This window comes from Microcaecilia unicolor, chromosome 1 (genome assembly GCF_901765095.1).
Source record: "Microcaecilia unicolor chromosome 1, aMicUni1.1, whole genome shotgun sequence".
In the NCBI taxonomy this organism is placed as follows: Eukaryota; Metazoa; Chordata; class Amphibia; order Gymnophiona; family Siphonopidae; genus Microcaecilia; species Microcaecilia unicolor.
The window spans coordinates 681,702,276-681,729,871 of NC_044031.1; the positions used below are offsets into that span (position 1 = coordinate 681,702,276).

General features: G+C 41.8%; 1 protein-coding gene across 1 annotated transcript in view; it reads right to left on the reverse strand.

Moving 5' to 3' along the window:
* Positions 1 to 27,596, reverse strand: part of LOC115458066 (dual oxidase 1-like) — a 287,347-nt gene that overhangs the window by 4,310 nt on the left and 255,441 nt on the right. Inside the window, exons 26-33 of the mRNA XM_030187873.1 lie at positions 26,745 to 26,844; positions 24,704 to 24,753; positions 19,474 to 19,601; positions 16,633 to 16,786; positions 15,876 to 16,108; positions 15,625 to 15,783; positions 6,132 to 6,287; positions 3,923 to 4,051 (exon numbers count right to left, since the gene is read on the reverse strand). Of these exons, the coding sequence (XP_030043733.1) occupies positions 3,923 to 4,051; positions 6,132 to 6,287; positions 15,625 to 15,783; positions 15,876 to 16,108; positions 16,633 to 16,786; positions 19,474 to 19,601; positions 24,704 to 24,753; positions 26,745 to 26,844 (1,109 nt within the window). The remainder of the gene's footprint in view (positions 1 to 3,922; positions 4,052 to 6,131; positions 6,288 to 15,624; positions 15,784 to 15,875; positions 16,109 to 16,632; positions 16,787 to 19,473; positions 19,602 to 24,703; positions 24,754 to 26,744; positions 26,845 to 27,596) is intronic.

Genomic DNA, 27,596 nt, shown 5'->3' on the forward strand with positions numbered 1-27,596 from the left:
CCCACTTGGAGTATTGTGTTCAGTTTTGGAGGCCGTATCTTGTTAAAGATGTAAAAAGACTGGAAGCGGTGTAAAGAAAAGCTACAAAAAAATGGTATGGGATTTGCATTGCAAACCGTACGAGGACAGACTTGCTGACCTGAACATGTATACCCTAGAGGAAAGGAGAAACGGGTGACATGATACAGACGTCCAAATATTTGAAAGGTATTAATCCACAAATGAACCTTTTTCGGAGATGGGAAGGCAGTAGAACTAGAGAACATGAATTGAGGTTGAGGGGGTGCAGACTCAGGACTAATGTCAGGAAGTATTTTTTACGGAGAGGGTGGTGGATATGTGGAATGCCCTCCCGCGGGAGGTGGTGGAGATGAAAACGCTAATGGAATTCAAACATGCGTGGGATAAACACAAAGGAATCCTGTTTAGAAGGAATGGTTCCATGGAATCTTAGTGGAGATTTGGTGGCGACGCTGGTAATTATGAAACAAAATGGGAGCTGGGCATATTTCTATGGTATATGCACTGATTGTGACTGAATAGATAGGGATGGGCTGGGGTGTAAATTTTAAGAGGCCTCGACGTTAACTCCAGAACTTAGTACAAGAACAGTGCTGGGTATACTTCTATGGTCTGTGCCCTGAGAAAGGCAAGGACAAATCAAACTCGGGTATACATATAAAGTATCACATACCATGTAAGTGAGTTTATCTTGTTGGGCAGACTGGATGGACTGTACAGGTCTTTATCTGCCATCATTTACTATGTTACTATGAGCCCCGAGAACTGGGTTGAGAAGCACTGTTTTAGCTGAATCGAGTGGGGGCAGTTTTCAGGCAGTCACATTACCCAGAAAAATTGCTTTGACAGTTTTCCTCCTGACTTTAAAAAGGGAAACATAATCTGACAGACTGTGCAGGATAATGCCAGGTACCAGATCTTTTGCCATCCAGATGCTGGTGTCTAGCTTTGCTACTCATTTCCCCGTAGAAGCAAAGGGGTAATTCATTGTTATTTATATCAGTGATCAGAAATGAAAATTGGGACATTCATACACATAGTTATATTTCATATGGGTTTACCAAAAATATTTATTGAAAAGATTTATAGACTGCCTCTTTGGTTCCATTGATTGTCCAAAATAGTCTACAGTCATTACAAAAACAATAAAACCAAAACATATAATCAAATACTATATTTATAGAGTGTTAAAACCATTGAAATTTCAAGGGTGAGGATCCCTTCCCAAGCACTGCCTGTAACAGGAGCAGTGCTACCCCAGCTCCACATGGGTGCCTAGTTGGGGGAGGGGGTAAAAGTGGTAGGTGGGAAGGATAAAGGGGTTGGAAGAAAATTTTAGCAAAGGAGGTAAAGAAGGAATAATAGTAGGTGGTTCCAGGAAGTTGGCGCAGCCCCGACTGATGTGTGTACCTTTGAATTTCCAGGGTATGAACTTCCTGCCACTGGATTGGAAGGTTTTTCAGTGGAAAGTAGGGAGTAAAATTTATTAAAACCAGCCTTTGAGTACCAGGCCTTATCTTCTGCTTCTCGGCGGTGGCATTCTCGCCCTTGCTCCCTCTGTTTTTTTCTTCCCTCTCTGCCTGTTGTAAAGGGAAGCAGGTAGTTTTTGGTTGATGCTGGTTGGGATCCAGGTTGTCGCAGCTGGCGGTTATCAAGCTATTTTGGTTCTTTGGGGCGGTAGGATTTAAGTTCAGATCCTTAATTTTCACTGACAGTAAAAATTAAGGTGCAATTAATGGGTCTATGACCTGGTAATTTGGCAAGGAGGTCTTTAGCCGGTTCCACAAGCCCCTGCTGTGAATGATAGGGCAAGACAGGGTTGGCATGCTTTGTATGGGCTGGCTTATTAGCTGTGTATGGTGGGTAGCATAGATGTGTATGGGGACACAGTCTATCATCTGCATGGTTTCTACCTCAGCTCAGGTGTTTGTGTATAATTCCACTAATGATGTTTATTCTATTTACAATAAACAAAGCTGCGGCCAATTATTTTCCATCACATAGTTGTTCAGTGTGTTTCTTGTATTAAGTTAACAATTGGATTGTGGAAGATGATATATCTGATGGAATTGGGAAGGGACTTGGGAGGGGGCAGGGGAAGAAGCAAAGGTGGGAGAGGCATATTGGGCATCCCAAGAAGGGGCAGTCACTGCTCCCCATATTAATCAAACAATCATTTACAACCTAAAATGGGAAATTGAAACTGAAACTAGACAGGATAACAAGGTACTTATCACGCATCTCTGGTGAAACCTGAACAAGCGCTGTGCAATGCACTGCTGCTGTCGCAGATTGAGCCAGTCCGGATTTTACTTCCATTGCTTTCAGTGGAAGTAAAATCCAGACTGGCTCAATCTGTCCTCCTTTTTCTGGAGCCATATGGTAACCTAATGCTGCAGAAGACATTTCAGCATATTTTGTGTATGCAAGCAAAGTGTAATATAAGGAGGCTGGCATTATGGAATATATTTAGGATTTTGTAAAATGTATGTATTAAATAGAAATGTACATTCAGGCCCAAATGACAATATAGTGATAAATTAAATACTTTGGGACTAACAGCTTACCTGGAAGACAGAGAACACAGGACAGTGTGACACAGTGTCCAAAAGTAAGCCCTAGATAAACTGATGGAAAGGCTCATTTGGGATGGACTGTTAAGGCCTTCTTTAGAGCTTGCTTACTGTCTTGAACCTACAATTCTGTCTGATGCATTCATCCTCTTTTTCTCACTGGGACAAAAATGCATGTATGGAGACACTAATGCCAAAACCCTTCCCACATGCCACACTAGTGCTTGAAAGTGTTTCATAACTTTGTTTATGTACCTACAGACACTGTACCACAGTGGGCAGGCTGAAAATGGCTTCCTATGAAACCTGTTCAAAGTGATTAATATTTAAAATGAGTGCTGACCTTAGGATCATGCCTGGTGTGCAGCATCACTACCATTTTAAAAAAATGCACTACGGTGGTGCTCCGTGGCTAAGCTCCACTCTTCAGAACCCAGGAGGGACATTCCGTATCCCCTCCACTCTTTATAGGTCCCACTGCTGCACAGGGCACCCATTAGGCTATAAAGCTGGCTCTTTTAATGATAACTTGCATAGCTAATAGGATATAATAACACTATACATTTTACTCATATCACAATATTTCCTATAGTAAATTTCAAAGATACCAGCACGCTCAACTGACTCCCAGATGAAATACCTCCAACCTCATTCTGCTGGAGACATTTAACATATTTCTTCAAAATCTTTCTTCCAAGGCTCCTACAGACATGCTTGGGAACCTTTCTATTACATAAGAATAAGAAAGAAGGAAGACAGTAGACATCAGTAAGGTACCATAGTAGAAGAATTTCCAATAGAGGTCATCATATTAAGCAAGGGGTTCATAATCCAGTTCTCAGGACAAACCAAGCCTGTCTGGTTGTCAAGATAGACACAATGAATATTCATGAGATTGTTTTACTGTTTTGGGATTTCGCCAGGTACTTGTGATCTGGATTGGCCACTGTTGGAAACAGGATACTGGACTTGATGGACCTTCGATCTGTCCCAGTATGGCAACGCTTAAGTTCTTATGAGATAAATTTGCATGCACTGCCTCTATTGTATGTAAGTCTTTCTCATGCATATTCATTATGGGTATCCTGAAACTCTGACTGGCTGGGTGTGTCTCGAGGACTGGGATGAGAACCTCTGTATTAAGTCGAGAGCAGAGGGGAAGCTCAAAATGAATGTGAAATTAAGTACACTTTCCTTATTAGGATGGGGTGAGGGGTTGGTCAGCACGTAGTGGGAACACATTTCCAGTGAAAGTCGCAACTTGTGTAGGGCCTGTAATTAGAAGTGTGAAGCAAAGTGAAAGACAAGGACGTCCAAAGCAGACTGACCTCAGGGTGGACTTCCTGTAGCGAATTAAAGAAGGGGACAAAAGGCGGCCTTCCGAAATGTGTGATGGAACGCAATCCTGTGAACAAGCTCTTATTCAGCACCTTCTGGAAGTGTCGTTCACAGATGTACTAAAGGAAAAAGAAAAGAAGATTGGGTGGTTACAGGCAAGAAAGATGCTAGAGAAAACAGGCATAAGCAAGCCATGTGTGAATAGAAAGCAAAAGATATAACAAAAGAGAGGGAACGAAGTACAAACTAAAGTTCAAACAAAAAAACAGCACCACGGGCCTTTAAAAATGGAACACAGTTCTTTAATGAATGAGCCTTGACAAAAAGACCCGACAGAAAGTGAAAGTGCCTTGTTGCTTTATAGCTTTTGCTATATGAGACGTGGGGTAAGGAATAATATATTGTAGAGGAATATATTTGAGTTATTCCCCAAGTTTTCCACGTCATCACTGTGACCCCTGACGCAGGTGCTAGTCACCAAAACACGGCCCGTGTCGGGTCTTTTTGTCAAGGTTCATTCATTAAAGAACTGTGTTCCATTTTTAAAGGCCCGTGGTGCTGTTTTTTTGTTTAGACAGCAAAAGATGGCATAGTGTAATATTAAATAAGTACCAGAGTACACACTTCTGTCACCCATTTATTCATTTATAGCGCATGCTGGTGACTACTCTGAAAGTCATTCTATAACTGCAAACCTCTATTTAGGCACCCCAAGGCTATGCGGGACAGGCCTATTCTATAAGGGCACCTGGGCACCCAGGTTCCATGATAGAATATAGTATAACCCAGTATTGGTGCACCTAACACTTATGTGCCCACAGTTTCACCAGCCACAGATCTGGCATAACTGCAGGCTCCTAAATGCTTCAGGGAAATGTTTAACTTACAATAGTCCATAAGTTACACCCATGCTCTGCCCATTTGTATATCTCCTTTGTGTTTAACTCACTAAGGGAGCCTTTAACCAAGCTGCTGGAAAAAGGGCCCTGGGGGGCTATTTTTCCTGTGCGACAGGGCCATTTTTTCTGCAGCCAGTAAAAGCCCCTCCCCAAAAAATGGCCTCATGGTGAGATAACTCTTACCTGTGGCCATACAGCAGAGAGCCCTTACCGTCACACATTGAGGTGGTAATAAGGGCTCCCACACTAACCCAGCGGTAACCAGGCAGCGTGTGGCGATGCCTGATTAACGCCAGGTTATCACCGCGCAAGCCATTTCTGGGGGTTTTCTTTTCCCCCCGGAATGGTGCACGCTCAGGGCAGGACTAATGCCGGTGGCCATGTTGGGCTGGCAGTAGTCCTGGAAGAGCGAGCGGTAAGTCTGCATTTGTAAAAGGGCCCCTATGTAAGCAATGTGAACTGGTACAGAATGGCGCTTAGGCACCTTGCTGGCATTATAATTGTGATTACATCAACCACTGTAAAGGCAGCCATTTTTTCTCACACCCATGGCCAGGGTGCACTTCCTCCATGACATGTTCAGACCCAACTTTCAATGCCAGCTCCTAATACAATTTGGTACCTGTAGTTCTGATTTTCAATGGATAAAGCAGGATTAGCAATAGCACAACTGAACTTCAACCCGTATTCCTCACTGAATATTTTTCCAGATAATAAACCTTGCAATCCTGCACCAGAAACAAAATATTTCACCGACAGAAACCAAATTCAAGGTTTTGGAGACTTTCTCAGGCAGCTGTTAACACATGAAACAAGCAAACCCTACATCCTCATTTTAATGAGGTGCAATATCCTTTCATTTTCTATACGAGAATGAAACTGTGAAGACTAATGTATTCAAGTCACTGGGAAAGCAGATGAGGTGGAAATTGGATTTAAGCTTTTCCCTTCCACATGCAATTGGTTTGCATCATAGTGATAACACAGGAGCATGTCCTGTAGTGCAGAAATGTTAACAGAATTTTGCACAGTTTACCACAAAATATATCCCCGACTTACCGCAGAAAATTAGAAGCCTTGGTTCCTGTAAATCAGCTGAATTGGATGAGCAGTGCAGGGTCTGATACTAGAATTACAGGATGCATTTTAGGTCTGGCTTTACCTATAGGGCTGTAATGTGTCAAAGCACTGGATAACTATAAAACAGACTATCAGAAAGTACCAGTGAAAATATCTGAACACAGAACAGGAATAGAGTTTAGGAACAGAACACCAACGTAAAGTGAAACCATCAGCTTACCAACATTGTTGTGCGGAGGTCAAACTTCTCTGCTAGCTGGGTGATGTAGATATGAATGGACACCAGGTCATTCTTGTCATTCTCCTCCACTTCTCGGATGATATCTGCCAGCCACTCAAACTGCCGCTGTGTCCGAGTCACCCAGATAAAATAAATCTGATAATGCAAAGTAGTTCTTTTAAAGCAAAAGGCACCAAATTGATATCTTTTCTGCTCCCTATCTAAGACTTTTAAAAGCATTATGTTGGCAATTTTCACTTTAGTTAGTAAGAATAGAGCTGCATCGTTGTGTTTGTGTTCATTTCAGAGTCATTGCAATACTATATCCTGCAAAGAGTGTTTAAAATAGTTACACTACACTGATCACTGCCATTTTGCATATTGATCATTGAACAAAAGTGAGACAAATCAATAGTAAAATTATGGTGGTTACTTTAGAAGCTCTATTCTTGTTCTGGATGATTGAAAAATGGCATTTAGATGTTCATTGCTTGGATGTCCAAATCCCAATTTTATAAACCCAGGATATGGACATCTAAACTGCAGTACATCTATATAGCAAGGGGGCGTGTTCTGGGCATGTTGTGGGTGGGACTAGGGAGGTGCCAAAAGGTGGACTTCCAATTCTGATTGCAGAAAGGGAAGGAACATCCATGTCCAAAAAAGGTTGTATATCTATGTGGTAAAGTTTGCATGTTTTCTATTATTTTCATTTTTTTAATAATTAATTTTAATGATGATCTTTCTTATACTTTTATTGATTTTATTTTATTTATTGTTTCTAGACCCCTAACAAAGGTTTTTACAAAACTTGGCCATGTTGTGTTCTGTTTCCATTAAAGCTGACATTCGGATAAATTCTTGCTGTGTTTGTCCTTCCTTGGATCGTTGCTGCTGTTCGATCGTATGACAACTGGAAGAGCCATTTTAACAAGGATTTCTCGTCAAGTCTGGCACATTTAGGTTCCCAAGTCAATGAATATATAGTTAAATATCCTCTGAGACAGGAACTTTTTATTCTTATCCAAACTCTGTGCAAGTAACAAAAGTGGCATTGAGATGTTTCCTGTATTGTATTTAGTTATAAAACTGATTAAGGACAAGTATGATATAAATTCTTACTAAAATAGAGTAAAGGAGTCCAGACACTGGTCTACATTGTGGACATTATACCAGCCTGATGCACAATCCAGAATAAAAACCCACTGATGTTACTGAATGTGAGGCCTATATACTCTGAAAAATTACAATCAAGAGCAATACATTTCTCAATTTATTTACGAATATATAAACTTCATTTTATTGTAAAATCGTTTCCCTACAAACACTATAAGCTGATCAGCACTTGTACATGAAAACAATCACTGCAGGTTCCTTTCTCACAGAATCTAGTTCTGAATGCTACAAGTTTGATTAAAACACTGCATCTTCATACCCAATAAAGCCTGGACATTCTTTAGAATTACCAAAATAGTATCCAAGCCAGAATATCCTATTTAATAATTTGTACCTCCAATGTTCCATCACTGTCTGGCTGCCTGGGTTCGTAACATCAAATGACGTCAGCCAGCCTCCAGCGTTCCATTCCCCCTCACTGCCCCGTCCTTGCGTCAAAACGTAATGATGTCAGAGGGCGGAACAGTGAGAGGGAAGGGAACGCTGGAGGCAAGCTGAACTGACGTTAGGGGATGTTACGAAAACAGACAGGCAGATAGCGATGGAACCCCGAGGTACAATTTAGGCAGCAGGGTGGTGGGAAGCGGGCGAACGCAGTAAGCAATGGAGCAAGACTGAGAGGCGAAGGACAGCAACCTACAACGCTACATCCCCCCTCACTGTCCCGCACTTGCAAAAAGACATTATGACATCAGAGGGCGGAACATGCTGTGATTGGCTCAGAGACTTCCAGGTCTTTCAGCTGAGTGAAGCACGGCCAAAAAGGACGTTTTTATTATTCCGGGGTTGAATGATGTCCAAAAAAGCGCCTGCAGCATCGGAGCCTGTTTGATTTTTTTTTAATAAAGCTTCACTTTAAAAAAAAAAAACGTACATTGAAAGCCACCTCATTGGCTGTAGGGGTGTTGTATCGTCTTGAATCGTTTTTGCGATCTTGAACAATGGCCATTGAAACTGTTGGAGGTTCTATTCTTCTATGAGTCTTGCTGCTTGCAACCTTCTATGAGTCTTGCTGCTGCATTCTGAATCAACTGGAGCTGGTGCAGGCCCTTTGTAGTCAGACCATAGTATAGTGCATTGCAGTAATCCAGTCTTGATGTTACCATGGCATGCACAACTGGGATAAGATTTATCTTCTTGATGTAAGGAGAGAGGCAGCGTAGCTGTCATAAACAATAGAAGCAGCTCTTGAAGGTTGCTTGGATTTGGGGATTCAGAGTAAGTGTTGAATCTAACTGTATTCCAAGGTTCCTGACATGATTTGAGGGGGAGTTCATACTTCCCAAAATGGATTTTGATGTCAGGTATGTATCCACTTGTGTTAGGGACCCAGAGAAGCTCGGTTTTACTTGGGTTCAGGCAAAGTTTGTTGTGTTTAGCCCATTCTTGAATTGATGTTAGGTGATCAGTTTATTCAAGGCTGTAGGTAAGTCAGGTTCAATGGGTATGAGTAGCTGCACATCATCTGCTTAGATGTAGAACTGAGTGTCCATTGACCGAATCAGCTCAGCTAGTGGCTTGAGGTAGATATGAACAGAATAGGTGACAGTATCGATCCTTGTGGTATCCCGCAGGTCAGTGTCCATGGTGGTGATGAGTTGCTGCCAAACATTATGGATTGTTGCCTGTCTGATAGATAGGATCTGAACCAGGCAAGTACTGTTCCATTGATACCTGTTTCTGTCAGTCGTGCTAGCAAGGTATTATGATCCACAGTGTCAAAAGCTGCTGAGAAATCTAGCAGTACTAACATCGAGGCAAATCCCTTGTCTCGGTTTCTGTGAAGATCATCTAGCAGGGATACGAGGACAGTTTCTGTTCCATAACCAGGTCTGAATCCAGATTGACATTACTCATTTTCCAGCCATTACTCCAGTTACTCTTTTCTAGCCAGTCATTAAGTTGAACACAGACTGTTTGTTCTATGAGTTTCCCTAGAAACGGGATGTTGGATACTGGCCTGTAACTTTCAAGTTTGTCTTGGTCAAGGTTGTTTTTCTTCAGCAGAGGGCGAACCACTGCCATTTTTAATGCTGTTGGTAGTTGCCCATTAGAAAGAGAGGTGTTCACAATTTTTGTGGCGCCTTCTTTAAGGCCCATACTTGCCTGCTGCACTATCTTTGATGGGCAGGGATCGAGGGAGCAGGTAGTTGGTTGAAGGTTTCTCCTCTGTCATTAGGTTAAAAGTGTTCCATCTGTCTCTGTTAGGAGGGGGCGAGTTTGCGCACCCCTGGTTGACTGGTTGGGCACTGGGTGGGATTGCCTGTAAATTCTGGTGGAGACTTTTAATTTTGTTGGCAAAGTATGCAGCAAAATCATTGCAGTTCAGTTTAGTCTGGGCAGGCTGGTTTTGTTGTGGGGGTTGCAGTAGGCTGTTTACTATACTGAACAGCTGTTTGGTTGAATTGGCAGCCTGTGCAATGCATTGAGAGAAATACTGTTTTTTGGTTGCTGTTAAGGCTTGGCGGTACTTTGCCATGTGCTTCCTGCAGTTTAGCCTGTCTTCATCCAGGTGAGATTTGCGCCATCTCCTTTCCAGTTTTCAACCTTCGCATTTAAGGATCCGAAGTTCTGGAGAAAACCAAGGTGTACGTTTGTGAGTGGGGCATAAGACCTTTTTTAGTGGTGCTGTTTTCTCTAAGGTCTTGGCTAGGTGTGTATTCCAGATATTAACTTGTTCTGACATTGTTGTCTTTTCATCTACATGTGGATAGTCCAAGGCCTCTAGGAAATTCTCAGCGGTCAGCTTTTTTTTGTTTCTGATCTCCTTCTAAACTCGGGAGGTGCCATTGTTTCAGGTGGTCACTTCAGGAGAATTTAATTAGAAAATGGTCTGACCATGATAGGGGTGTTATTTCAATACTGTTATCCCAGAATTCTGGGATATCTATCCCTTTGTAGAATACCAGGTCTAGTAAGTGACCCTTTTCGTGGATTGGAGAATTGATCACCTGTGTAAATCCTAGTGCTGTCATCGTGTCCAGAAAGGCAGCTGTGGTGGTATCTGGGGTTTTGATGTGTAGATTGAAGTCTCCCATGATCACCAGCCTAGGGTAATTCAGGGTCACTTGAGTAATCAGGTCTAGGAGTTCTTGCACAGATAATGTGTTGTTACAAGGTGCTCTGTAAATCATGAGCAGCCAGATTGGCTTCTCCTCTTCAAGCTGGATTAAAAGAGATTTTGATCCATGTAGCTGGGGGATGGTAATTCTGCACAGTTTGATTGTGTCCCGAATCAATACTGCTACCCCTCCACCCTGGCTTCCTGGTCTTGGTTGATGTTGGATGTTGAAACCTGTTGGGCATAGTTCAGCCAGTGGTAAACCCCTACTTTCATCTAGCCAGGTTTCACTTATTCCTAGGATGTCAAGATGCTGTTCATTTATAGCATCATGGATCACCAAAGATTTCTTTGCAGCTGTTCTGGCATTCACCAGTCCTATAGTTCCCAAAGGTGGTCTGAGGGTGCTGTGGGTAGCTTTGGTGTGACAATGAGGTGATCTTTTAAGCACTGTTATGTAGGTGTTTGACCTCTTGCATTTTTTGCCTTCTCTTTGGTTTGTGGGGGTTATGGTTTCCTCTCCCACACACCACTGGGATGCTGGCATGACACATTTTTGTGTCAGAAGCTAGTTAGGCAAAATTTCACTGGGTGGCGCTGCAATCCACTCTTTGGAGTACACCCTGTTGATCAGCAGTCTTCCTAGTTGGCAATGCAGGGTTAAGGCTTTAATAGCTGAAGGAACAGATCTTTTTAAAGTTGTAAATTCAGACCACGCCTGTGAGATCAAAATCTTCCATCAAATAGAGAAACAAATGGCTGCACTTAGAACTTCTAAGTGACATTCTTGGAGACAGTGCATAGGTTTCCTTTAGTTTTAAGGAATCTAAAAGATTCAGAGTTATACATACAAACATACAGAAAATACTTGTGAACAACTGGAAAGATCAGCCAACAAATAAGGTTAAAAAATGTCAGCCTTCGTCATCCACATCTATGCTAAATGTGGATGACTGAGATATTTTCCTTCCTTTAAAAGTAATAAGCAACAAGGACTGACATTTTTCAACCTTGCAATACTTGTTGGTTGTTCTTTTGTATAAAATTGACAATTCAGCCTTTCCCATGATAATTAGCAATTAAGTGTACGATGTTGTCTATTTTATCATTGGCAATGCCTATATTTCTTAGATGTGGGAAAGGAACAGATAAAGTGGAAGAATTAACTTTTGATCACGAAGGCAGCTGCCAAACAGAGATTACAAATGTGTGTTTTAAAATAGTAATGATTAATTTTTATATTCAATATCTTGTTTGCCTGCCAACGGATGGATGCATATGCATATGCAAATACTTGGAGTCACAATTGATCGAAATCTCACACTTGAAAGTCATGCGAAAAACACAACAAAGAAAATGTTCCAATCAATGTGGAAACTCAAAAGAGTAAAACCTTTCTTCCCAAGAGAAATATTTCACAGCCTGGTACAATCAATGGTGCTAAGCCACCTAGATTACTGTAATGCACTCTATGCCGGATGTAAAGAACAAATCATCAAGAAGCTCCAAATAGCCCAAAATACAGCAGCCAGACTCATATTTGGAAAAACGAAATACGAAAGTGCCACACCACTAAGAGAAAAACTACACTGGCTCCCACTTAAAGAACGTAATACGTTCAAAATCTGCACTCTGATTCACAAAATCATCTACGGAGAGGCTCCGGTCTACATGTCAGACCTCATAGACTTACCACCCAGAAACACTAAAAGATCAGCATGCACTTTCCTGAACCTCCACCACCCAAGCTGCAAAGGACTAAAATACAAATCAACATAAACATCCAGCTTCTCCTACTTAAGCATGCAGCTATGGAATGCATTACCACTCGCCGTGAAAAAAAATACCTGACCTAACTAACTTTCGGAGATCACTGAAGACCAGTTTGTTCAACAAGGCATACCAAAATGATCCATCCTAACTACCAGACAATGAAACCCAAGCCAGAACTGGACAAAACCTAACCCTCTACACCTGACTACCAAGGTCTCCTCTACCACAAATGCACTTTAATACAATACCACCCTACCTCTTATTCCGAATATGAACTCATTATACTTGACTGCTAATCTACTATGTTAATCAAGTTCCCTAATGTAATACCACTTCTACCTCTCACTCCGGAAATGGCGATCACCATGACAGAACAATGTAAGCCACATTGAGCCTGCAAATAGGTGGGAAAATGTGGGATACAAATGCAATAAATAAATAAATAAATAAACATGTGATCCAGAGTTAGGACATTTGAATTAAGGGGTGTTACTTTTTTTTATAGGACTCTGTTATGAGTAAAGGAAACCTTTTACTCTATAATCATTTCTTGGATGGCATTCTCCTTTCTGCCTTTAGCTGCTTTGGTTTCTCCTATCTGAATAAGACGTGTGTACAGCTCCTTAACTGGCTTCCCTTGCACACACAGTTTGGAAGCTCCAAAGATTAAGTATATGTGTAGGCAGCAAAATCTGCCATTTACACATCCAGGACTAGATTCTATAAATGTCGCCTGAAAAACTGACACTGAGATTATTTCTGCCTAGGTGTATTCTGTAAACCATGCCTATATTTAGGGTGCAGTTTATAGAATATGCCTAGGCAGGTTTATAGAATACGCCTAGTGGCCATGCCTTTGCCTAACTCTAGGTGCATTTATTTACGCCACGTAAAACTTGGTGTAAATACTGGCACCTAATTTAGGCTTGGAGCAAGTGTATTCTATAATCCTGCATGTAGAGTTTTGGAATAACCACAGCCTGCCCATTCTACGCCCATAGCCACCCCCCCCCCTTTTGGCAGCACACATTAGAATTTATGCACACCACTTTACAGAATGCATCTAGCAATTTGTACGTGCAAATTCTAATTAATGCCAATTAGTGTCAATGATTGCTTGCTACCATTAACTTTCTCTTTGCTTCATGTACAATTTCTCATTCATAACAGATTTTGTAAATATTAAACATCTAGAGCTATCCCAGTATGTTTATGATATTGTATTGTAAAATTGGGTTCTTACAACAAATTACTTTCTTATGCATTATTCTTTGTTATGCATCCTATACTGTTTATTGTAAGCCACATTGAACTCAAACTTGTTTGGGATAATGTAGGATATAAATGTCACAAATAAATAAATAAGTGGCAATTATCAGTGCTGCTTGGCTTGTTAAGTAATTAAATTGTGCACGCAAAACCAGAATATGATCAGATTTGCACATCCAATTTCGGTCTTGCTATACTGTTCAATTTAATACTGTTCACATGTACTGTTCAATTTAATGATGGCTCCCCTAGCCCAATCATTGGCCAAGCAAGGCTTCAACCCCTCATATATACTGACGACATGTCTACATCCCTTTCAACAAGGACCTGTCTGAAATAACAACCAGGATCACCGACGGCATAAATACCATGGAATCCTAGGCCTCAGCATGCAAGCTGAAATTGAACAGAGAAAAAACACACTGCTTGATACTCACATCACCACACAACATCATATGCTTCACAAACATGGATACTATGGGAACCACCCTCCCAGTAATGGACAAACTAGAAATCCTAGGAGTCACCATAGACTGCTACCTAACCTTTGACAATCAAGTCTCAAATACTACGAAAAAAATGTTTTATGCAATGTGGAAACTGAAACGCATAAAACACTATTTTCCCAAAGAAGTATTCTGCACACTAGTCTAATCCACGGTTCACACTCTTGTAGATTATTGGAACGGAATCTACGTGAGATGCAAAGAACAAACACTAAAGAGAGGCTACAAACAGCACAAAATACAGCAGCAAGACTGATATTAGAAAAAAATCTATTTGAAAGTGCGAAACCACTACTCCAAAAGCTACACTGGTTCCATATCAAAGCAAGTATAACCTTCAAGCTATGTTCTTTGGCCTACAAAATAATCTTTGGCCTCGCACCAGAATACATGACAAACTTGATAGAATTACCAGAGTGGAGTGGAACAGGTAGATGTGAATCATTTGTTTACTCTTTCTAAAAATACTAGGACTAGGGGGCATGCAATGAAGCTACAAAGCAGTAAATTTAATACGAATCGGAGAAACATTTTCTTCACTCAACTCTGGAATTCATTGCCAGAGAATGTGGTAAAAGAGGTTAGCTTAGAAAGGTTTTAAAAAGGTCTGGAAGGCTTCCTAAAGGAAAAGTCCATAGACCATTATTAAATTGATTTGGGGAAAATCCACTGCTTATTTCTGGGATAAGCAGAATAAAATGTAATTAACTTTTTCGGGATCTTGCCAGGTATTTGTGACCTGGATTGGCCACTGTTGAAAACAGGATGCTGGGCTTGATGGACCTTTGGTCTGTCCCAGTATGGCAATACTTATGTACTTATGTGCAATGCAATTAAGGGCACAAGAACCTATCTCACCTTTCATTTCCCCAGATGTCAAGGTCTGAAATACAAATCAACACATACAAACAACTTCACATACCTATGCACCAGAGCCTGGAACACACTCTCAAAAGATCTAAAATGCACAAACAACTATCTAACATTTAGAAAACTCCTGGAAGCCCACTTCTTCAAGAAATTCTTCTTTGACGAACCCACTTAAACGAGTTCAACACCGGCCAACACAACACAACCTAGAAACACTGACAGAACTGAACATTGTCTATGTCCAATCCTTAAATGCTCTGTAATACTACCAAAATAACCTGACTGTAAAATACATCAAATTAACTGTAAGCCACATTTAACCTACACTAGTTGGAAAATGTGGGGTATAAATGCTGACATCATATTAATAATATAGAATCTGGGAGTCAAACCCCCAAGTGAAGTTGCTCTTTCTTTGAATATTTGTTTGCAAAATAACTGTTCCTACTCTACTGCCACTAAATACCCATATATTTCCCATGTTCAGCCAGTCTTTTGAAAAATACACTGCAAACTGTCAATATCCTGGCTTGAACATGCTTTTTCCAACCTAGAAAACCTACAGAAGATTAAGCTTTCAATCTGGTATTTACAAAATCAGAACAATCCACACAGTTAAACACAACTTCTAATTATGAAAAGGAGGGACAGAAGAAGAGACACACACAGTAAGTTATGGAGAGAGAGAGAGAGAGAGAGAGAGAGCGAGAGAGCAGGCGCATGATGAATACAGACAGAAGAAGGATAAAGAAATATAAATGCCAAGAGAAAGAAAGAAAAAGAAAATTATACTGTTGATGGTTAGAGGGAGATGTATTTGTACAGCACTGACTCTCACCTTTTTACACATTATTTTGGAATTAACAGATGACTTGAAGACGAGGTCTTTGAGAATAGATGCAAAGGGTGTCACTCCTATACCTCCTCCCACCAGCACAGACACCTCAAACTTATTCCACTCTTGATGACCCTCACCAAATGGTCCATCCAGATATATCTACAGATGAAAATTATAAGATTATAAATCTTCCTGTGACATCTCAGGGGACTTGGTACTGGCATACATGAAATGGAGGACCACATAATCACCTTGGGATATCCACCAAGCATAGCTACATTCTCAGGTGAGTACAGTTCTCGTAATCTGGTGGTCCATGGACCAACAGCCCTGATGTGCAAACTCAGCGAATCCTCATGAGGAGCAGTTGTTAAGGTGAAGGGATGGTATTCACTGGTTCCCAGAGCCATGCAGGCTATTTTTACCCACTGGCCAGACTTGTAATCAAAATCATTTGGTCTCTGAAATCTGAGATGTGTCACACCTTAGAAGGAAAAGGAGATAAAAGCAACTTCCTTATTTACTCTGCGAGGCAAGTTGTGTAATACCAGAGAATTCTCCATAGAAAGAATGATTTATGTCCAGGGCTGGAGTATGTCAAGTTCACAGATACATAGCTTAATAAAGTAGTGTGGTAGCTACATTAGCCCACTTTAATGGTTATAAAATAAAACCAAAAGAAACAGAAAATACAATGATACCTTTTTGTTGAACTAACTTGATGCATAACTCTAATGGTGACATCTTTTACTGACTAAACATTAGAACAAAATGCAGATCCCACAGGTTGCCCACCCCTCTTGAATACTAACCAAATTATTGAGGTATAAGATTTCGAAGACCAGACTCTACTTTATCAGATACACCTGACAAAGTAGACTCTGGTCCTTGAAAGCTCATTGTTTAGTCTATATAAGGTGCCAACTGTTTTTGTTAACGGGGAAGTAGATAGGTTATAGCCACATCAGCCATGAATGTGTTTCTGGAGTAACTGCAGCAGTAGAACACCTGAAGGAAGAAGCTCAGCCTTGATGACGCAGATCTCCTTCTTCTTCCTGTTCAGGCTAATCAGGTGGTCCGATGTATAGATGATAGCTGGGACAAGAAAGTAGACGTAAAATCGGGGCTCTTGGATCAATGCACAGCTGCCATGTAGAATAATCTAGAAAATGAAGTACAGTCAATACTGATCACTTGTCAACGAAAATATCCGTTACAGAATGGTATAAATGCAGGTTAATTTAAGAGTTAACAAGTAGTATAAGGATTCTTTATAGGCTGTGATATAATTTTTACATTGGTTCAATAAAAGGTAACAAAACATGGGCATGCATACTCAGTGTGGAAACTGAGCATGCCCTGAGAGAAAAAGCAGCTGCAGGGACAGGCAATCAGCAGAAGAGCAGCGTCGGCCCTGCCCCAGGTTTGGTGGTGGCAGCGGTCCTGCCCCAGGACTGATGGTGGCAGCGGTGGCCCTGCCCCGGGCCCAGTTCAGTCTCTCGGTGGCCCTGGAGAAGAGTACAGCAGTAAGAGCAAGGTAACATGCTCTTGCCATTGTAAAATGTAGAACTGATGTCAGCAGGGGGGAAGGGGAAAGGCAAGGAAGGTGACAATGGAGACCGGGGTGGGAGCAGAGCAAAAGTTGGCTCAGGTCACCATGACCTCTTGAGCCGGCACTGCTGCCATGGAGAAGGTCCCCACTTGATCCAAGTCAAGCCTTCTGCTCCCTACTTTAGTTGGGGCTTGGGAAAGGAATTGTGGGTATTGCTCAAGGGTGACATCCAGTGACTGGATTCAGGATCAGGGATTGTAGGGCTCGCATAAGAGCTCCAGTGACTGGACTAAATCTGGGGAAAAAATTAATTCCTGGTGACTGAAATGCAAGCTCTTGGCATTGACAATCAGGTTCCAACAATTCTGGAGGCCCAACGGAGGACCAACTGCCAAGTAAAAAAGCTAAATAAATAAAATTTAAAGACAATATTATACGTGAGGTTTTAAGACTATATAGACTAAGATGGAGGATAAGGACCAAATGGCCCACCAAGACTGCACAAATTCTTTCATGCTGCAACTGACTAGATGAGGTAAACATTTGACCCTCTGTGGCTCTGGATAAAACATCTCACAATGTTGTGCAATTGTGTGAAATTCTCTCATGATAAGTTAGTATTCGTCTGAAACAGCGCTGCCCAGAATCTTCATGCAGCACAATACCATCACAATCAAGATTGCAACGTTTCAAAAAAATATGTTTTTTTATCAAGAGCTGCCTGCTTCTGGGGCCTAAGTAAAACCTTCCATATTGCCATCACTTCAGGTTTTTAAATCAGGCTGAATAGCCCAAGCTGTAGGCAAGGCTTCCACCTAAACAGCGTACATTAGATTATCATATTTCCTTTACATTGTGGAAGATTCATAAAATATCTAATGATATAAATATGGACAATTTTTATTTTCTATATAGTTAAGGATATGGGTGAGGATAATGTCACACAAAAGCAGATTCTGATGCAAGTCAGACCATGCCTGAGAAACCTTAATAATTATTTCATTCCTGCGGCAGTCTTGGCAGCCATTTTGAATATGTGGCATTGCTAGACAGATCAGCACAGTGGGCATAAAAGAGTGGGGTTTTTTTCTGCTCCCGACAAGGCCATTAGACCACCAAGGCCCTTCAAGGTAGGCCCATGGAGGGCCCACTGAGGCTTCGGGAGCTGTAGTGTGAAGGGGGGGGGGCCCTCTGGGCCCCTCAGGTACTGCTCAGTTGCCCGTATGGTTAGTCCACACTGCTTTGAGCTACTACTGAAAAAGGTATCAGCTAAATCCAAATAAATACATAAATATGACCTGCCAAGTTGCCATACTTATAACATGCTAGCCCTGGTTACAGAGATGCCAAGGGTCACTCATTTGAAGGCTGCTCTCACACCCTTTGAGAACCTTCTCTCACTTGTTGGTACCTCCCAGTGCAAGTGCACTGATCCCAGTCACTGCTTTCATGAGAGGCAAGCCTAAGAGGAAAAGCCAAGTAGCTCAACCAGAAATCTGAATGCACCTTCTTGTGAACTTTTGCCTTTCTCTACCCCATCCCTTACCTCTGTAGCTAAGAGTACACCTACTCTGAAACCTATACAATATGTTAAGCCACTGAGTGGAGGACAATACCCACACTGTCTCTACTTTGTCAAGATCATTTCCGAGGCTCCAAAGAATAGCAAATGTTATTGTATGCTGATTTTTATTTTTCATTTTCAAAGCAACCGTACATTTAAATCTTTCTAGATTTATATCCAGGATGCACCTTCTGGAAAATATCACTCCTTGAGATGCTTCACCCTTGACACTTCTGTGGTTATCTCCTTCCTCGGCCTTACCAGCAACTTCTCTAGCAAAGTGACATTTCAGCTGCCATCCATGTAAGTCTGACTACCTGCAATATGCTACTTCTTATCCATATTTACTGTTGGCTGAGAAATGTAGTCAAGTTGTCCTGGCATCACCTTACAATTTTATCCAAAGTTCTATCATTATTCCAGGATAGTCTATCGTTACCTCTTCCTAGGAGCATGACATTATTTATGAAACAAAAAAAATAATTATTTTACACTATTGTAACTCCTGCTTAATCTTTTCAGTATGGTGCTTACATGTTTGTAAGTAAGCAAAAAAAGAACAGCAGCTGAAGAATAGAGTTTGGTCACTTTTCAAAATGCAGTCCAATTAAGTTAATAGAAGCACCAGAGATTTTACAAGACTTACAATGGTTGCACTGAGTTTTATGTGTGGAGTGAGTCTTCTAATTTAATAGCGATAGCTACCCTTGATGTGAATACAAAGAAACATTACCAAAATATACAGCAGCACATAGAGGTGATGTGTCAACCAGAATCCACGGAAACTGATGCGTCGGAAGTGGCGGGAAGCAAAGACGTACATAATGGCAAGCACAGAGAGCAGAAGAATCCCCGTCATTCCTAAAAAATGATAGCAGTTCAAAATAAATTAATGTGCAAACAAGGAAGCTGCCTTCTAATGCTCTGTCGCAATTTCATCTGAGTAAACATAGTTGAAATCAAACTATTGTATTTGCTTCAGTTATATAACTTTGGCTCTTTGTACCAACCACTAATGAACTGATCTTCATAAGAATCCATGGGCAAACTGAATTACTTTTGGACAGGGTGCCAAATGACACAGTCAGGCCCAGGGCAGGACTGGACCGCCACATGTGCCCCTCCCCCCCCCCCCGGGCCACCGCCGCCCTCACACCCACACCTTTCTGTCTCTGTGTCACTGCTGCGCTGCTCCCTCACTCTGTCCTGTCCTGCCCCAGTGCTCCTGTGTGCTGGGAGGAGTTGGGAGCTGGATGATTGCATTAACGCTATATAGCGTTAATGTAATCATCCAGATCCTGGGCGACACACAAAAGCAGGAGAGGACAGACCCGGAAACAGGCAGGAAGAAGCTTGCCAGTGCTGAGCCCGGGCCCCCTGCCCCTATTGGAGGCCGGTCCTGGAAAAATTTGCATCCCCTGCAAACCCCCCACTTGTCGGTCCCTGCTTTTGGATTACCAACCAGTTCCATTTTTCTCTCTCAGTATAAGGTGGTTGAGTACTCTGCATTGATGAGGCTGTGGTTCCCTATGAAACACAGGTCTGAGTGGCAATATGTGCAGAAATCAGAAAGCAAATGTTCGTATCTAGATAGTGGCACTGAATCCACTGAATAGATTTAAATGATGAGAAACGTATTGACATCATCAAGAGTGCTCCCACAGCTTTATGTAGGGGCCCTTTTACTAAGCTGCGGTAAGCACTAATGAGTGCTTACCACAGGTTAAAAATCACTGAAGAAAACAAACCTACGCAAAGGTAAAACCAAGAGAAAGGCACAGCGAAGGTGACAAGGTGGATGATGTCGATGAAACTACTAATAGGCTCAAAAAATGTTCACAGCAAGACAGGTTAAAAATCACTACCGCAGGGCATGCTCAGGTGCCCTGCAGTAGTTTTGGGATCAGTGGGTGTGTTTGGTGAAGGAGAGTAGGCGTGTTCTGTGCTAATTGGTTAGTGTGGCTACATCGCCACACATTAATCAATTAGTGCATGAGCCCTTACCGCCTAGAAAATAGGAGTCAGTAAGTGTTCACGCGCTAATAGCCACACACTAATGGAGAAATAAGCGCATGACCATTAATGGGGAAATGGAAATTGGGGCCATTCCACCCCATTCTAAAAGTGGCCTGAGCACGTGGGAAAGCCCCACACTGGGGATAGCGTTGGACACTCTTTAGTGCAGCTTAGCAAAAGGGCCCCTTAATTTGTGCTGACTGCAGCAGTATTTAGAGCTATGACAGTCTGGTGGCTATATTGTGGGAGTCTGCTAATTCCAGACTCTGTTCCTTTTATCTCGCTGCTCCCCATGCCTGGAATAGATTTCCCGTCTTTGGCCGTTTTCAAATCCAGGCTAAAAGCCCACCTCTTTGACGCTGCTTTTGTCTCCTAACCACTACTCACTTGCCCTGTACCTTTTATCCCCACCTCTTTAATTTCCTTGCCTCTTGCTTGTTCTGTATGTTTGTCTGTCCTATTTAGATTGTAAGCTCTTTGAGCAGGGACTGTCTCTTCATGTATGGTGTACAGCGTTGCGTATGCCTTGTAGCGCTTTAGAAATGATAAGTAGTAGTAATAGTAGTAGTCATACTACCTGTTGCTTTTGTGTTTCTTTAGCAATTTTCTGCTGGTACTCTTCCAGGCAGCTTGCTGGTTTCACATCAGCAAGAGTGCCCCCACTGCTATATTTAATTTGTGCTGACTGCGGCAATATTCAGAGTTATGAAAGTCTAGTATTGTGGGAGCCTTACTAACTGTTGGTTTGGTGTTTTTCTAGCAATTCTCTCCCAACTTGGGGAAGACTCTGCTGACATTAACAAGAGCACCCTCAATGCTATATTTAATTTGTGCTGACTGTGGTGTGTGGCTGCAGGCATGCGCCTGAAAGGGAATGCCCAAAGGGGCACAGTCTGCCCCTTTGGAGCCCATTCAGAGCCATTCTGGAGTTCTGTTGCAGGCACACTGGAACAGACAGACAAGCAGTATTACCATGGATGGCTTGATGGTGAGTAATAATTTTATTTATGAGGAAATGGAGGATCAAGGGGAAAGTTTCTGCATCACCAGTTATAACAGTTGTGGATAGTTGTTACACTGGCTGTTATTGGATCACCAACTGTGTCTGGGATGTCCATAAGATCTGGAGGCCCCCTAACCACTTCCTCAGCATTGAATTCCTGATCTTGGCCCAGTTTCCTACTGGTTCTCCAGTTTTGTACAATAAAGGGTATACTGTGGTACCAGCTTCTACTAGTTCTTCAAGTGCATATACCCAAGGCTTTTCTAGCTGGGGGTTAGATATTATAGATGTATTCCCTGCTAAACGAGAATGCAAGCAGGACATTTCCTGACCTGTGGAGGTTCATTTTCTGCATCAGCAGGGCTTTTTGTGAGTACCGGCATCTTTTCCATTGTCTGCTAAAATTGACCCATGATCCCCAAGTTTTAATGAAAGAGTTCAGACTGTACACACAAATTCTGCCTTGTCATAGATTCTGTGACTGGTAGCAGGGGGCCTGGCTATTGTGGAGGGCGGGGCTGGCTATTGTGGGATGGGTCCCTCAGTGATCACCCCATCCCTGAAGGGTGGCCTGGCATTTGAGTACCGGCACCTATTTTGCTAGAAAAAAAACACACTGTGCATCAGTATCAGATACTATAAATTTCAAGGTGTAGAATTGTAGAAACTAAGATGGGAACTGTTGAGCCTCAACTGTCCATCCTTCATGTTACTGGGGTATGCAGCACTTTCCTGCATTGCAAGCTTGAAGCTATGGAGAATAAAATATTTGTATTCTTAAATTTCCTATATATTATTTTAATATCATCTGTTCATGATTAAAAAGTATTTTATGGAAATCTTATCACTGTCTAAAGTTTAAGATATTATTACATCTGATCTTTATTTTTTTACCATTTAAAGTTATGAATAGAAGCAAGGAAAGTGCTGCCTATGATGTTCTGGAATCTTGGTCAGGTTTTAATCTGACTAAACCCTCCCCCCCCCCCCTTTTACAAATCCATGCGGTAATGCCAACATAGTCCATTCACTTTAAATGGGCATTGTTGGAATAACAGAACCGGCAGCCACCTGTGCCGCTTTCTAAAAGGGGGGGGGGGGGTACGTTTTTGGAAACAACTCAAGATAATATTACAACTTAGGCAATGCACTTAAGGGTCTTTTAACACTAGTGTGTGTTATGTGCGCACAACCAAGTGCTGAAATGTTTTTTTTTTCATTGAGGGTGTGCATCTGGGGCAGAGAATGGGTGTTTCTGTGCTAATCTGTATGTCTGCATTAACACATGCTGATTAGCTTGTGATTAGCCACAAAATAGGTGGCGGTAAGGGCTCACGGCTAATCTGTTTTAAAGGCCACACACTAATGGAAAAATTAGCATGTGGTCATTAATTTGGAAAATCAGCCATTTCTGGCTGTGCTAAAAATGGCCTTAGGATGCAGGAAAGACCACTTTTTAGCGCAGCTTAATAAAAGGACCCCTTGGTCACTCGTATTTCTGAAAATAAAAGCTTACTCTAAGTAAAAGGATCTGTTGTTGTGTTCACAATGGCTGCAGATATTTCCTGATGTGTCTAAAGCCACATAGCTTTGAAGTAAAATATTTTGCAGCTAAAGGCTAGGATGCTTGAATTGGGGGTAACTTTTTATTTGGAGTTCCCCTGTTATGTGAAGAATAAGGGGCTGTCCTATCCTGGGTAGGCCACTAGGTGGCGCTGTTCCCATAGAAATGGGGGGAAATGCCCAGGATGAGTCACTAGAGGGAGCCAGTAGGGGAATGTCCAGTGGAGGTTACTAAGACCAAGGAGAGTCCTGGGCTGGAAACAGGTGGAAGTTGTTATGGGCTGGGTCCTGCCTGGAATTAGGGGGAAGAGCCTACAGGGGTGGATAAGCTAATCAACCACCTTATACCTACCTGAGTTTTGAAAGGAGAGAGAGGAGAGAGGAGCTGGAGACCTGGCAGCTGGAGGAAGAAGATCCCCTTGAAGTTATAAGAAGCCTGGTGTTGGTGAGCATTTGTGGAAGGTGAAGAGGAGGCAGAGAACTCCCCTGTGTTTGAGGCAGAGTCCTGGTGAATTACTGAGAAGTGTGGAGCCCAACCGTGACTGTGTGTGAAGGAAGCTAAGCAGGGTCAGCCCTGGCCAGGTCCTGGAAGGGTGACCCACTCACAAAGTGCTTAATTAGATAATCATGCTGATAGCAAAGTGTTTATAGATCATTCACAGAGAAATGTTTGTTGGAGACAGAAGTTAGTAGTGAACATTGGTATAAGAATGAGAAGGGTTTTGAACCTCAGCAACTGAAATAATTTTTGGACATTAAGAAAGTTATCAGATAGTTTCTGAAAAGTAAGAAATCTGGGTTAAGATTTAATTAAGTGGATGTTAGTCCAGGCCATCTTTGTTTCATTTTGTTTTTCTTTTCTTAAGATAAATACCACCATTTGTTTCTTAGCGCCCCCTGCCTCTTGATATTTAGGTGGTCTAAGAAAGAGTTAATTTTTTTTCCTTTCTTTTAGTATGTTCTTAATATTAGGAACGTCTAAATATTTAGTTTTCATGAATGTTAATATGCTCTGATTTTCTGTAACAAGAGATAATGCTTGTAATAAATTTGAAACTTTAAATAAAAAAAAAAAAAAAAAAAAGAATGAGAAGGGATATCTCTAGTCAGGCAGCGGTGTGTAAAATTGCACCTACGTTTCCTTAAGTTCTATGTTTTTCTCCTTTATTTCAGCTCGATTCTTTATATATGTAACTTATTTCTTGTTTGTTTTTGTTTCTTTTACTGGACCAAATCTTCTTTTTTGTAAATGTAAAAAAAAATAAAAAAAATATATTCGCCTCCGCGTTTGATTATTGACCTGATTGTTTGCTATAATATGAAGTCATTCTGAAAAATGATCTTCTCAAAAAAGAAATGCACAGATTTACATCATTCTTACCTGGGATTGTCTTAAAGAACCACCAGTGGTACTTCATGGGCAGCTCTGATCTACAAGAAAATAAATTGTATTTATTTATTTAACATTCCTGGTTCAACCAGGGTCATCTAGAGCAGTTTACAACTATTAAACAGTAATGAGACAATTCTACAAACTGGTGCCTCATTTTTGGTTCCACAAAGGGTCACACTGCTCTAATTCTAAGCCCGCAGGGGTAAATTCAAGAAAGGGCTCCTAAAGTCCCAATGAGCAGGAATTCTTTAATAGCAATTATGCACTCAATGCACAAATCTTATCTAATGTGAATGTTTGCTTTAGACTGGTTCTAGCCAGTCTAAAGCAAATGTTATATAGTGAGCAATGCATAAAGGCATTTTCCGTGGCTCTAACGTGTGCCATTAGCAGACACAATACTATGCAAATGAGCTCATTAGTATTTTAATGAGCATTCCAGGTAATGCACAGCTTTAGAATGCCTAGCTCTAAATAGCTAATTTTACAGCTGCTGTGGAGCTGTCAGAAGAGGAAGGAAACACAAGCAGGCAGCTGCAACCCTTTCAACCCCCCTGCAGGCAATTCCATGGTGGTCTTGTGGACCCTAGACCTCCTTGCAACTGACACCTCCCACTGACACCCTCACCCCCAACAAAATTCCCTGGTGGATCCCAGACCCCCCCAATGCCTCCCGACCCCCCATGCACTTTCCAACCACTTCTGATCCCCTCAACAGACTGACCCAGCAGACTGCACCCCTGATGCCTCCTGACCTCCCTCCCAGCAAAATTCCCTGGTGGTCCAATAGACCCAGGGCTTTTTTTTGAGGGGGTAGCACCTTTTCCAATGTCTGCTAAAATTGACCCATGAACCCCAAGTTTTAATGAAAGAGCTCAGGCTCTATACACCAATTCTGCCTTGTCATAGATTCTGAGACTGGTTGCAGGGGGCTATTGTTGGGTGGGTCCCTCAGTGATCATCCCACTCCTGAAGGGTGGCCTAGCATTAGAGTACCGGCACCTTTTTTGCTAGAAAAAATGCACTGAATAGACCACACCCTTCCTCTCCAGCAAATGACCCTGGTGGTCTAGCAACCCCCTCCCTCATACCCTGCACTCCCTGGTTCCTTAAAAAAAAGTTGGGAAGGAGGACAGGAGCAACTCCTTAAATGGTGTTTAGCTCTGTCCAGTGTATCCCAACTCCTTATATGGTGTTTAACCACACCCAGTGTATCCCAGAATGCACTGGGCAGCTATTCTGGGGTATTCCAGGGAGCGCAGCTAGCACTTGACCAGTCAGGTTTAGCATGCAAATAGGACCACATAAAAGCCAGTCCTATCTTTAAGCGGCAACCATAGCCGGTTAAATGTTGAATATCACAAATCCAGAAATTCAATGCTGAAGCCCGGACATGGTCAGCAGAAGGCTGATCATTGCTGGCTACATATTGGGATCGGGCCCCCAGTATACAAGCCTTAGGGCCCTTTTACTAAGCTGCGTAGGCACATATGCGCATCCTACGTGCATCAATTTTGAACTACCACCTGGCTACCGCGTGACCCAGGTGGTAATTTCATTTTTGATGCGCGTCCGCTATATGCGCCAGAAAATGTTTTTTGTTTTCCGGCGCTTGGCGCTAACTGGGCGGTAATTGGCATTGTATGCACACTAACAATTACCACCCAGTTAACGCATAAGACCTTACCGCTAAGTCAACGGGTGGCGGTAAGGTCTCAGGCCCAAAATGGACATGTGCCAATTTTCATTTTGCCGCATGTCCATTTTCAGCCAAAAAAAAAAAGGGGGCCATTTTTCAGTGCACCTTAGTAAAAGGACCCCTTAGCGTAATATCGGTAAAGCAAAGGCACTAGCTGTATTTATGATAAAATATTGACTCTGCTATAAATACCAGAGATTTTAACTAAGACATATTTATAACTAGTCTTGCAAATAACTTTCAGCAGCCACTATGTTAAGACACAGATTCTTTTTTTGTTGTTGCTAAATAAATGCCTTTCATTAACAGTTTAGAATACAAATTATTTACCCATCATCAGTGAACACATTGGGGAACAGACAGGACAGGATACTCAGTGGACTGATGGAAAACATGTAGATATTAATTGCATGGCCTATTGTGTGAAACACTGAAATAGAAAACAAAAGTGCATTTGGATTTGGAACACAGTGATTGTTTTTAGAGATTTTAGGATGAAGTTTATCATGACTCCTCCTTCAACAACAGAAGTTCCTTGTTCCCTTCTTGTACCCTTTAATCCCCCACCTACAGTCACTGTTCCAGCTGATGACTTTACAAAAAACACATTAACTGTAGAATAAGAGGCTTTTATGTGATTCTAGCTGTAGACTCACATTGCTGACTTAGCTTCACTCCTCTCTATAAATACAGCCTTGCACAAAAACAAAACAGAAATTTCTTTAGAAATGTTTTCGCTAACTAAGCCATTTAATTCTTGGCATCCCTTCTGTGATTCTCAGTTACGACAGTGGGGCGATAAATCCCAATGACTGATCATGATTACAAACCCTTCTTATTGTCTGGGTCTTTCCAAGTAGGCATGATTCTTAGATTTTGATCCTTTCTCATGACAGTTCATACATAAAAATTTGGGCCAAACAGAGGGGCCCTTTTACTAAGCCGTGTAAGCATCTACGCAAGCCCAATGGGCGACAAGATGGCATTACCGCCCAACTACCACTTGCGGTAATTTCATTTTTGGCATGCGTCTGATACACGTGTCTGAAAAATATTTTTTATTTTTGGATGCGCGTAACGGGAGCGCACCAAGAGGCATTTGACGTGAGTAAGTCATTACCGCCCGGCTTTTTTACCGCTAGGTCAATGGCTGGCGGTAAGGTCTCAGACCCAAAATGGATG